This window comes from Clarias gariepinus, chromosome 12, assembly GCF_024256425.1.
Source record: "Clarias gariepinus isolate MV-2021 ecotype Netherlands chromosome 12, CGAR_prim_01v2, whole genome shotgun sequence".
NCBI classification, from domain to species: domain Eukaryota; kingdom Metazoa; phylum Chordata; class Actinopteri; order Siluriformes; family Clariidae; genus Clarias; species Clarias gariepinus.
Window position 1 is genome coordinate 24,046,808 of NC_071111.1, and position 13,999 is coordinate 24,060,806.

Genomic DNA, 13,999 nt, shown 5'->3' on the forward strand with positions numbered 1-13,999 from the left:
TCAACATCAAAGTATCACAGTAAATAAGTTCATCATGCACAATAAGGATCTCCATCTATTCAAGGTGCGGATGTGAGACCTAATAATAACATTATTACATTTTTGCAGGAATGCATAATTAATTTACAAATTTTTTTACAGCACGTTTCTGTTAACGTTTATACGACTGATATTTTTATCATTGATCCTGCTCACAAAGTTTAAAAAAAACAAAAAAAACCATTATATTAAATTGTCTTCTAATTATCATCAGCATGGACGTTATTTATAACATATAAGTGTAACTGTACTATATATATAGCTGACCTGTTTAAAAATGATGGTTAAAATTGTCCTCTGTTTTCTTTTCCAAGCTGCTGTCAAGGCAAAGCAGCCAATTTTTATCATTTTCAGGCTAAAACATTTCATCCAATTTGGAAAGAAATTTGCCTCGGCATACAGTACAAAGCCTTTTGGCACAAGAGTGAACGAACCCAGTCGAAATGAACACCATTTGCATTAGTGGAAAGCCAAGCAAAACAACTTTTTATACTGTTTTTATATGCAAATATATGCTTATATTGTTAGAAACAGGTAATTTTGGTAATATTTTTTGGGTGGCGGATTATCTGCATTCATATTATTTCCTAAGGCCTTTTGCAAAACGAAACGGTTTCTATTCGTATGCCAAGGTACCGCTGTATAATAAGCTGATTTTGACCTTCGAACTTCATGGTTGTTCCTGATTTTTCTTTCTTTCTACACTATAAAACAATACTAAAGGCGCCCAAAATATACAATAATCTCCTTTAAACAGTTGATATTGAGATGTTTCTGCTACTTTTGCCCAGTAAAGCTTCTGAGATGCTGTTTGATAATTGGTGATTTTTGAGGTTGGTAAATCTAAATGAACTTCTCCTCTGCAGCAGAGGTAAATCTTGGTCTTGCTTTCCTGGGAAGGTCTTCATGAGAGACAGTTTCATCATGGTGCTTGATGGGTTTTGCTAATGCACTTGACAATAATGTTTTCTGGCAGGAACTGATCCAGATGACCTTAGATATAAAGGCGGCCCACAGTACTGAATGAGCCCTATTGAGAGTGTTAAATGACATCTTTTTAGCTTTTAGACTTAGCAGCTGCCTTCGACACTATCAATATCAACCAGAGTCTTGGGTGGGTCTCTCTGGCATAGTTTTAAAGTGTTTTCAGTCATTTTTATCTGATAGGAAATATGTGGTTCGGCTAGGCGACTTCTCCTCGTCGACATCGTCTTTCCCTTGTGGTCTCCCACAAGGCTCGGTGTTGGCTCCCACTCTCTTTTCACTGTACATGTTACCTCTAGGCTCCATTTTTAGGAAACATGGGGTATCATTTAATTTTTACGCTGATAACACGCAAATCTATTTACCTTTTATGAAAAATTATCCCTTGGTTATCTCAAAACTTCTTATCTCTAAATGAAAAGAAAACTGAGGTGATAGTTTTTCAGCATATGAAGGCCCCTGATTTTGACCTGGGTCCGCTATCAGTTTTTAGGCCCTTACAGGTTCGGAATCTGGGTGTCCTGTTAGATGACACTTTAAAATTGATAAACAAATCTCTACTGTGTTCGGATCTAGCTTCTATCAGCTCCGTACGCTTGCAAAAATTAAACCTCTTCTCACTGATGAGACCCTGGAGATGACCGTTCATGCTTTTATAACATCTCGTCTCGACTATTGCAATTCTCTTTATTATGGCATCTCTAAATCCCAAATTGCCCGTCTTTAATTGGTCCAGAACGCCGCTGCTCAATTTCTCTTAAAAAAGTAAAAAAGGAATCAGTTGACTCCACTTTTAAAGGCCCTTTATTGGTTGCCTGTTCAATTCAGAATACATTTTAAAATTGTATTATTTGTTATTAAATCGTTACACCAACAAACCCATCCATTTATCTGAATTGCTGCACCAATACTCCCCCCGAGAAGTTTGAGATCTGGTGACCAGAACCTCCTCCTAATTCCACATTCCAGACTCAAGCGTAGAGGTGACCATGCTTTTTCGGTATTCGGGCCTCGTCTTTGGAATGACTTGCCAGTTGAAATCCGATTGGCTCCTAGTCTGACTATTTTTAAATCTCTTTTAAAAACCCATCTGTTTTCACTGGCCTATTAGGTTTTACTTTGCCTATCAAATATATATATTTTTTTCTTTTTATGTGTTTCTGTTTTGTCTCTTTTCTTTGAGCCTGTAATCGTGTACTTTTATTTTATGATGATGTTTCTAAATGTACAGCACTTTGGTCAGTCTCATGGCTGTTGTAAATGTGCGATAAACTAAACTAATAAACTAAACTTAAACTCAAACATGACCTTCAGCTAACATTGGTGTCTTAAAATGACAACTGACTGTGGTTGTTATGTAATCACCTAATGCCATATGTCTTATTTCATAGTTCTGACAAAATACCAGTATTGTTCCAAATAGAAGAAAATAATATATCTAAACTTTTAACTGGTACTGTGTACTAATTTCATGTTAGTTAAGTATAAAAAAAGACAGTAGTTCAGCTACCTGAACCTTAGTACTTAATTAGTTTTTGTTTGATTGTTTGTTTCTTTGTATTTTTTTTATATATATCAGCCAAAAATCTGGTACAAGGTTCTATGGCCTTCCAGTCACAACCGTCCTAATTTGGCTGGGTTGTACAGTCATGGGACGAATTGTTAAGGTTCTTGGCCAAGGCAACCCAAGGACCCAACAGCGGTGACCCAGCGGTGGCAGGGCTCCAACCCCTGACCCTCGAAGAGCCTTACCCGCCTGAGTCACAACAACCCCTAGTATTTCATTAGTAATGGGAAATCATAGGTCAAACACCTCAGTTGGACCTATCAGGTTTGATGGGAATGAATTTTCAACGAAATGAGAGGGTGCTGTAACACTTCAATAATCTTTATAATAGATTTAAGCCCGTGAAACGATAGTTTCTCTCTTGTTGGAATGGGTATATTCTTTCTGATCATGTTTGCCCCACGTTGGGGTAACATTATGTGACGTGACGAGATTCCCAGGGAGGAAATTTTGCTTCTGATTTGATAAAATACTTCAAACTTTCATCCACTGAGTCTCTGGCTGAGAACGGAGCACTGACTGGCTCATGTTAAGTATAAAAGCCTTTTACACTTGCGTGAGCTTACTCATAAATGTTGCTGTGACTGGACTCCCAGCTACAGTTGGCTGTGGCATCATTTGGGAATCGAACCTGCAATGTCCAGACGATGTGCACGCATATTATCGCATCAGCGTCCGTGTAAACAGTTAAACTACAGGGAGGGCAAAAAGTAACTAGGTGTTAAAAATTGGTAATAAGTCCATATTTCTAATGCAAATTTATTGAAACTAATCGTACATCTACTTTATTATATAGGAAAATGAAAGCAAATCATAAACTTTCAGAATCCTAATCTAATTTTTCTATATAGCAGATGTTTTCATATGACACGACCTACAAGTTATTTATCCAGGGTAGTGACGCAGAGATGGAATTTCTTTTTCAAGCAACCACAGTTTTTCAACCATATTACAACTTTGAGACATGAAAAGTAACATTTAGAATAAGATGAGGGTTACGATCTTGTTAGAAGGAACCGTGCAGGTTTTGAAATCACAGCCTTCCAGGCACAAGCACAGAACACCGAGCGCTGCATCTACCTGCCCATTTATTAATAGAGCTGGGCCGTCATTACCGCACCGTGATAATGTCATGTCAGTCACATCCCACAGGTGGTTTAATCAAGTCATTAGCCACCGCTGCTTACAGAGACCCGAGCGCTCATTACCTCACATTCTGAAAGGTCAGTGCTCCCGTGATGGGTTCATACGCACACCCGCACTCGCACGCGGGAGACCACGAACGTCTGTTTCCATCATCCATGTAATCGATCTTTCACCAAAGAAAAAGAGCTGATAAGATTCTCGCTGTCCCTCGTCACGATCATCATCATCATCATCATCATCCTTACTCTCCTAAAGTGTGTACCAAATCAACAGCAACCATCAATGTTTTAAATAAGATAGATAAATATGCATGTCTGATACAAAAACAGGGCAGCAGCATCAGTGGTAAGGACATTAAAGGTATAGAAGAATTTACTTACTCACTTACTTATCATCTATACCACTTATCCTGGGGGGCCTAGAGGCTATCCCAGGAGACTTTATGTACGAGGTGGTGTACATCCTGGATGGGTGCCAATCCATCACACACTACAGGAAATTTGGGAACATCCATTATCCTAATCTGCATGTTTTTGGACTGTGGGAGGAAACCAGAGTACCCAAAAGAAACCCATTAAACACGAGGAAAACTCCATGGAATCGAACCTGGGCCCTGGAAGTGCAAAGCGGAAGTCCTAATGACTAAGCCACCGTGACGTCTATAGAAGAACTGACATACCTTGAAAGTCATTTAACCAAAAATGGAGATGCTGAAGTAGACGGTAACATCATCGAAGCCTTTACTATGTTTTAAACCATGGGAAAGATCCAGTTGGTATTTTACATAAGCACTCTACGGAGTTTGGGAAAAAAAAAAAGAGCAAACTTTTACAACAAGCGTCTCAGCGGACTTACCCCGAATAGCACAAGATGTGATCAAATCTTTTGGCAGAGATCAATAAATAGAGAAAGTAGAAATGCCACCAAAACTTATCACACCTTGCAGTGTACCATGTTCCCTTTGATCCTCCAGCACTGCTTGACTTGTCCTACCACCTGGACTGTTTTTTTGTCCTGGCTCTTAGGTGATGGAATGATCTTTCTCTAGATGACTAAAGACCTAATTGTTTCTTTGGTTAAAAAAAAATTCTTCCCAAGAATGTTTGGTAGTTATACAGTAGGTAGTAACCTAGTGATGATGGAAACTTCAAAGCACTTATGCAAGTCGCTCTGGATAAGAGCGTCTGCCAAAAGCATGAATGTAAATGTAAACTGATGTACCACTGAACACGGCTCTCCAGACAGCAAGTGAAAACATGGCCTAGAAATATGTAGAGGTGAGAGCGTGCATCTTGACCTGGGGAACATGGACCAGGCAGAGGGCAATTGAGGGCTCTTGTGGATGCCTTCAAAGCATGAAGAGGATACTTCTGACTAGTGTAATTGTGTGTGCCGGTGCTACAAGTGGATCAGATGTAATACTGTACCACTGGGGCTTGGGGTTGAAGTACCGTGTGATGACTGAGACCTTGAACTACTCGCCCACTCACCCCAAGGGTAAAGAAGTAAACTACTGTGAAAATCCTATTTCGGCTTATAAAGAACCGTTCCGATTCAATTTGTCCACATTTTTTTTCCCCAAAGAAAAGAAATGTTTATGAATTATCATGCCTGGGAGTCTATGAAAACATAATCAGTCATGCTCTCTGGCTGGCGGGAATGGTGTTACTGTCTCCCTGGTTGATTGGTGCGACAACGAGCAATCGTGGTGCCTGTGAGCTCATGAGTGCTCATGCTTATTATTTATCTTCATTCACATTCTGATCCAGAGTCGGAGTCAATCCTGGAAACAGCTGGCATGACAAAGGAACACACCCTGACTGGCGTGTCACTCCATCGTCCATCACAGAGCACGTTTCACACGCTGAGGCAGGAACGCTACCCGCTGTGCCACAGTGCACCATCATCACTTATTATGAAGCAGATAATCCTGTCTTTTCATGAGAGTACAATAAACTGGAGCTCTAATGGCCACGCTAATGAACTCCAGACCATTTACTCGATATGACAAGAGAGGCTTTGTTTAACAGGAACTGAATTTATTACCACTTTTAATTTCCAAGTTGCATTTCGTCTTTAGAGAGCTCCGCGCATGGTTGACCATTAGCACCATTTCACAACACAGCTTGTGCCTTACCTCACACAGGCAGCATTTAGAAGCTGCTCTCAAACACACTGCGCATGAAGAGCTGAAGCTTTTAGCCTCAATCGCTCATTAACGTCTGACGTATTTCAGGTTTTATTTAGTGCTGTCGTTTCCCAAACATGAACATCCTATTACTTATAGGATCCTCAACCTTATTTATCTGGTTTCTACTAGAGTGAGTCAACAATTATCCGCACTTTGGATGTGGAATATTTTGTAAATCACTTTTTTTTAAAAAAGACCAATATATTATTTTTGACATAAAATCTTTGATTTTTTTATAAACTTTGTCCATCTTGTCTGTCAACTAGCTTTTGTATTCCTCTATTAAAAAAAAAAAAAGTTTTAGGCTGAAATGCGAGCCACGAATGCACAGCTGTCTTCGCATCTCCATCAGAAGTGAATCTTTGTTCTCGTAGGGCTGCGGAAAGTCTGATGGAGTGAGATCAGGACTATAGTGAGGATGGTTTCACACCACAAATTAAAGTTTTTGCAAAAGGTCGACAGTGTATGCAAAAGAATTCAGACATGCACCGTCACGCGAGATCACGACGCCCTTGGACAGCAGTCCTCTGCATTTAATGCGGAGTTTAGGCTTTAGCTTTTTAATAAGCATCTTATTGTAGTGAGCACTGTTGATGTTTAAAAAGAATCTTTTTCCTGATACCGTTCCAATACTTCTGGCCCTTGAGAATCCTCGGAAAACTGCGATGCTGTTAATGTTATGGCTGATCGGTGTAAGTCATTTTCAGGGATTTGGATATTAATCTAGTTACAAGCCGCACCGCGATTGCTTGGGATCAGCAAGGCTTTGGAGAGAGAAGAGGCATCGGAATACAGGGGAAGAAACAATCAGACAGAAATAGCAACCTGAGACAGAAAACGCTGAGAAGGGCCCAAGCACCACAGTCGGCTCGGTCAGGAAGCCAGACGAAAAGTTTATACATTTATACACGCCCGAGATCGAGGTGCGATGACTTCTGAGCAAAGGGTCTGAAAAACACACACCTACAGTAATGCAAATAAAAAAAAAAAGATGTTGTAGTATGTTTATCTGTAATTGTGCCCAGGCTTAAGATCTTAAGATCACGTGTCTGACTTGTGATTTCTGTATAAAAGTGTTAAATAGACACATGCCATAGAGAAACGAAGAGACAATGACTCACAGCAAAATCCCTAAATTACTGTTTATCTAACAACCTCAGCAGTGACCTCATTTCCCCTCTCGTCTGTTCCAACCACTCAGCATTCAGCATCAGCAGTATACTAATCACCTGTCTGATCATCTGCACCAGTTTGCCACTGGTTCATGCCTTAAGTTAGATGCTTTTCATGCTTGAATGATTGATGAGCACTGAGTGGCTTAACAAACAAAAAACACTCGTAAGAAACTGCTCAGGTACAACGGCAGCGTGTGGCCTAGTGGTTAACACTGCTTCGATGGATTGGATATGAGGCATGGTACCTTAGTCTCCTGGGATGGGCTCCAGGCCCCCCGGGACCCTGTATATAGGATCAAGTGGTATAGAAGATGAGTGAGTGGGTGGGTGGGTGAGTGGGTGGGTGAGTGGGTGGGTGAGTGAGTGAGTGAGTGAGTGAGTGGGTGAGTGAGTGGGTGAGTGAGTGAGTGGGTGAGTGAGTGGGTGGGTGAGTGAGTGGGTGAGTAAGTGAGTGGGTGAGTGGGTGAGTGAGTGAGTGGGTGAGTGAGTGAGTGAGTGAGTGAGTAAGTGAGTGAGTGGGTGAGTGAGTGGGTGGGTGAGTGGGTGAGTGAGTGGGTGAGTGAGTGGGTGGGTGAGTGAGTGGGTGGGTGAGTGGGTGGGTGAGTGAGTGGGTGGGTGAGTGGGTGGGTGAGTGGGTGAGTGAGTGAGTGAGTGAGTGAGTGAGTAAGTGAGTGAGTGAGTAAGTGAGTGAGTAAGTGAGTGAGTGAGTGGGTGGGTGAGTGGGTGGGTGAGTGGGTGAGTGAGTGAGAGAGTGGGTGGGTGGGTGAGTGGGTGAGTGGGTGAGTGGGTGCCATATCTTTTTAGGTAATGAAATCAAATATTTTTTTCCAGCATCAGATTTCCCTTTTAAGGTATAATCTGTCCAATCTGATGTGAAATAATCACAGTTACTACAGCAACAGTGTAAAAGATGAATGCGATCAGTTGAATGCAGAGACGATGATAAGGTTCATTTTTAAACGTTGCAAATGACTTACTGTAAGCCACGGCCTTATGTAGATGATAATGATGATCAGAGTAAACACATACTTTCTACGGTAAACTTTTAATAGACAGTTAAACATTAATGTGGATTAGTCCTGTGGGCTCAGATAAAAGTCCAGCGATTTGACAAATTTAAGATCATTAAAAGTGAAAGTGAACTGAACAAGCTAATTTTACAAAGTGCTATTGATCCGTTTACACAATTTAGAAGTTTTGAGCTTAAAATAATGTGATAATGAGATTATCATAAAAAGGTGTGATTAAGTTTAACCAAGCTTGCAAGAAAAGGTCTTGCATTAATATAAAAGAATTTTTTTTTTTAAATACATATTTTAACACTCTTTCGTGTCTCTATACAAATACTAAGGAGTTCCCTGCAATGTTGCCATGGAAACCAGGTGAGGCTTAGTGAAGCTGAAGCTAAAGTCCTACAGCGTTACCATGGCACTCGTATGTCCATGTGGCATGACTACAGAAGAGGGAAGAAGCAGTGTCAAAGTTTCAGCAGAAATAAAAAATGCGAACATAATATACAAATATACGTAATAAAAAACAATAATAATAATAATAAGAAGAAGAAGAATCTCACCTTGCCAAAAACTAGACTTGCATCATATTCTGACATGACGTTTACTTTCCCTTTATAGAATCTCCCTTTTTTACTTCGAGACTTTTTAGGTTTTTGAGCTGAGGTTCACTAGAGTGTATTTCAGGTCATCAGCATGTATTCCTAGGATTATCCTCTCATACTGTACACGTGAGGGACGACTTTAAAAATCCCATCTGATCCTTTAATCCACGCTCATAGACATTGACCTAAATGATTATTATTATTTTTTTTATAAATGTGACTCAAAATCTGATTCTGATTTAAGCTTCTGAGTTTAAAGAGATCTAGATCTGCATTTACATCTGATGCGTGGGCGTTCAGTCTTAGCGAAAAATACACACTGGGAACAATCATTAATAGTAATAACCCTTAACATAGATGATTTTATATACACTATATATATATATATATATATATATATATATATATATATATATATATATGCACTCGTAGCTATATCTTTTAATTCATGATTCTTGTTTTTCACCATGTTTTGGACTTTTACTTTTTGAGTTATGCAGCAATATACTGTAAATATACATAAATCTGCTAAGAGAAACAAAATATAAGACTCAGTATGATGGAACAAGCTGCACTTTAGGGGGTTTTGCATTAAAGACTAAAAGCCAATACAGTCTGAATTATTCATTTTCACAAAGTTTTTTTTTTAGTCAGTGTTCCTTCATGGCATTAAAGCCTAATGTGATACCAAGTCGAGTAATTCATTAATAGCATCAATTACTTTTTCCACTTGGCTTCAGTAAACTAAAATTTAATCAATAATTTGATTAATGTTTTCAACTGTATGCAAGTGCTGGCTCCGGGGTTTGACTTGTATTTTACTTGATTTTAACAGCAAACCAGTAAAAAGTAAATAGATTTTCCTTCTAACTTGCTTTCAGGGAGCGTAGAGAGCTTGGAGGACATTGTATTACTTAGGGATAATGTACTAGTGCAGTGTAACTATAAGCAAAATTATAAGCAAAAATATAAACAATTCTATAGAATATCTTTGTGTTCTAATGTTAAATGTTTTCCAGCTTTACTGGAACTAAGAGTCCCGGACTTCCTCCAGCATGATGATGATCGTCTGTATAAACTCTGCACAAGCTCCATAAGGAGAAGGTGTGTTAAGGTTGGAGTGGAAGAACCCGACAGTCCTGACCTCCACCCTCCCTGAACACCTCCTCCTCGACATCCCGACATCAGTACCTGATCTCAGGGACACCCTTGTAGCTAAGGTTAAAAAACCCAATGCCTGACCTTGCTACTGCAACACCTGCAGTCCTTATGCTACGCTGCCTGGACGGAATAAATTCAACAGTTCAGAAGGTACAAAGTATTGGGCTGCATCAAGCAAAGAAAACAACTTTTGTTGGAAAAAAAGATGAATGAGATCACTTGTAGTAAAAATCAACAGTAAAAACCAGAGCTATGTTTAATCGTTTGAAGTAAAAGCATTTCCATACACATACACAATGTGATGAGAACTCACAGGATTGGGATTAAACCATAAGAAAAGCACTTGTCAGTAAGACCAATCAGAAGAAACACACTTGATTGCAATTTAGGGAAATTAGGCAGCATAAAGATTGGACTTTAAAGCAATCGACAAAGGTCAGGGGTCATGACCCAGACTGATGTGTGTGTCAGAGTAACAAGTGAAGCGCATGACGCGATCATGCATAGTGTCCACTGTCCAAGCCTCTGGAGACAGTGTTATGACCTGGGGTTGCTTCAAATGCTCAGGTCTAGACTCAGCAACGTTATGGGGGAATAAAAAAAGGTCAGCTGACGACCTGAATGTACTGAATGACCAGGTTATCACATCTATGGAGTTTTTCTTCCTTGATAGTTCAAGAGTATTCCAGGACTTACAGTGTGGACGAGTGGTCCTGAGAGCATGAGGAGTCATTTCCAAACATGGACTGACCACCACATTGTGTTCTGTAATCAAAGCTAATCAAAATGACTTAGTGAATTCTTAGAGTGGGCGCATTTTTTTTCTTCTTTTAATTTTTTTTGTCTAGGCAGAGTATAAAGCTTCCATTTAATATACTGGTTATGAACTGAATAGCGGTGTTGTCTCAGAGGTCCTCTGAGCTCGTCTGTCGAGATTCACATATTCTCCTGTTCCTGGGAGTTTCTTTAAAAAAAATCCTCCTACTGTACATCACTAATAAATGGTGGAAATTGGAGTAGCTGTACTTAAAGTTGATCTTGTGCATAAATGAGTTTGTGCGTATGTACAATATGTGTGTGTGTACAGTATGTACGAGTTTGTCCTGTGATATGAAGAATGAAGTGGTTAATGAAAATGAATTAATCTAGACTGTTGTGTTCAGATAATAACAGCATGTCCAAGAGGTTAAGAACCAACAGGAATATGTTAAGAAAAAAAAAAAAAAAAAAAAAAAAACACAGGTTAAAACAGTTAACACAATATTACATTGCTTGAATTTTTTCCTGACTTTGGATACTATATACTGGAACACAAATCTTCATCACAGTTTAAGTAGTCTTGTTTTTTAGATCATTCACTCACTCACTCATCGTCTATACTGCTTTACTCCGTATTCAGGGTCGTGGAGGGCATGGAGCCCATCCCAGGAGACTTAGGGCACAAGGTGGGGTACACCCTGCAAGGCACACACACTCATTTACACACTACAGGCAATTTGGAAATGCCAGTTACCTTAATCTGCATGTCTTTGGTCTGTGGGAGAAACTGGAGCACCTGCAGGAAACCCACCAAGCACAGGGAGAACATACAAACGCCACACACACAGATTCCCAAGGCGGGAATCGAACCCGTACCCTGGAGGTCAAAGGCAACAATTCTAATTCTAAGCCACCCGATTGGTTAGATTAGCAGAAGGGAAAGTAGTGTAAATGTGCAGGATTGAAAAGCTGGACACTACTGTTTTACAGGTTCTCAGCCCTGGTCATGGAGAAAACACCCCCTTCTCTAATTACAACTCAAATAGAGCTGTTGGTTAGTTGAATCAACTATGATTATGCTAAACTAAGTTTGAAAATCTGAGTAGTGTGAAATGGTGTTAATGCTTTCAGGCAGATGAGATGACAGATTTCTAATCCTGGTCCTGGAGAACACATTCCCTGCTCAATACATTCATCTTAATTCAACTAACTAATCAACTAACTAGCAACTCGAAGTGAGTGTATCAAACCCAGACTGTGGAGGTGCAACCACTAACCCACCGTGTGCAATCCAATGTGCAGGATTGGAAAGCTGGACACTACCGTTCTACAGGTTCTCATCCAGGAGAACCCCCCGCTCTAATACACTCACTTTAATGCAGAAATAATTGTTAGTTAATTAGTTAGTTGAATCAGTTATGACTGTGTTAAGCCAGGTTTGGAAATCTGTATAATACTGTGAAATGGTTTTAGGTTCCTAATTCTGGTCCTGGATAGATAGGTCCTGCTCTAATAGATTACCATATTCATAGTTGATTCGAACCCAGACCCTGGAGGTGTGAGGTGACGGTGCTAACCACTTAACCACGCGTCACTGGGTTGGTGAGATTATTAGAAGAAAGAGCAGAGTGAACCATCAAGAGAAAGGTTCTCAGCCCTGATCCTGGAGAACCACCTGCTCTGATACACTCACTTTGATTCAGAAATGATTGTTAGTTAGTTCGTTATGATGGTGTTAAGGTGGGTTTGGAATTCTGTATAAAAGTGTGAAATGGTTTTTAATGGTTTTTCGGGTTCCTGCTCCTGCTCCTGGAGAACACACCCCCAGCTCTAACTTTACCCAGCATGCAGTGTTAGTTCGCTGATGAGGTGCGTGTGTTTGGAGCAGATGTCCAGGACGGGACAGGACAGGACAGGACGGGACAGGACAGGGGTCTCTCTCCCAGGACCAGGTTTGTGAAGATCCAGATGTTTCAGCGTTACCTTGGGGTTGAGCAGCAGCTGTTGCTCGTCGTAGTGCAGCAGCGCGGCGGCTCCGGACGCCGAGTTGTTGACGAAGATCTGCAGGCAGGGGTAGAGCGACGTGCCGCGACAGTCCGCCCCGCACGTGAACACGCACTCGAAGCGCTCGTCCAGGCGCCGCACGCTCAGCACCGTGCAGTTGGCCGGGCGGCTGCGGAGACTCTGCAGCGCGGGACTCAGCCAGCACAGGCACAGGATGAAGAGAGACAGCACGCCGCTGGCGATCAGGAACAGGCCGAGCCGGATACTGCGGTCCTCCGCCTCCGAGTACTCGTACGAGACCCGGATCTTAGCCATGGCTCGGCTCGGCTCGGCTGCTGAGAAGGTCCATAAACAGCGGCGCGGTGCGCGTGCGCCAGGAACTGAACTCTCCTCTCTTCTCCTCTGTCTCTCTATCTCTACACCTAAACTCCTCCTGTCAATGTGTGTGTGTGTGTGTGTGTGGGAGAGTGTGTGTGATTCGCCAAAGCCGACCCTTTGCTCCTCCCTTTTACGCCTGAACATCTCGATTCATGATTTGGTTTCTACCAGGTGTGTGTGTGTGTGTGTGTGTGTGATGGAGCTGAGATTTCATCACGCAAACCTGGGATTACAAGCCTGATTTTGTCCTCAACGCTGCATCATGGTGTCTCTTTTCACCTTAAAAAAAAAACAAACAAAAAAAAACACACACAGTTGAATGGACAAAAAAGTTTCATCTGCTGTAGATGGACAAGTGATTTTTTTTTTTAAGATAGGATCATATAACATAATTTTTATTATAATAATTAATGTTTCTTTCGACCCATGCTTTGTTTTTCTAATACATTTATATTTTTATCAGATGAGAAGAAACATTTGCGAAATACAGTTTTATGCAGTCTGTGTCTGTAGTGTCTGTAACTTTCTTCAGATCTTCGTTCAAATTCAAATTTTAATTGTCACATACACAGTCATACACAGTACGATATGCAGTGAAATGCGTTCAGATGAAACTTGGCCAATTTAGGTTACATAAACCTGAAAAAGTGTGTTATTCCAAAATGCAAAATTAAGACATTGCAACATGAATTTGACATGGTTACGGACACTACGGATTTTTCCTTTTTTTTTTTTTAGCTTTCACCAAAAACCATCTCTCATGCAAAGCACAGAGGTAACCCTGGAATTTTAATGGTATATGTGTTAACAATAATTATTAAGCAAAATGCTATTTTAATTTTAAATAAACTGTGCACTGGTGACCATGTTGGAACTGGTTTGGGGTTGTTTTTTAGGAGTTGGGCCCCTTACTTCCAGTGAAAGAAAATCTTAGTGCTTCAGCATACCAAGACATTTTGGACAATTTCATGCTCCCAACT

The 13,999-nt window shown here is 40.6% G+C and overlaps 1 protein-coding gene across 1 annotated transcript in view; it reads right to left on the reverse strand.

Moving 5' to 3' along the window:
* The window catches only part of LOC128534428 (calcium-activated potassium channel subunit beta-4-like), a 45,790-nt gene extending 32,756 nt beyond the window's left edge, over positions 1–13,034 (reverse strand). Inside the window, exon 1 of the mRNA XM_053508853.1 lies at positions 12,621–13,034. Within this exon, the coding sequence (XP_053364828.1) occupies positions 12,621–12,956 (336 nt within the window). The 5' untranslated portion in view covers positions 12,957–13,034. The remainder of the gene's footprint in view (positions 1–12,620) is intronic.
* Positions 13,035–13,999: the final 965 nt, after the last annotated feature.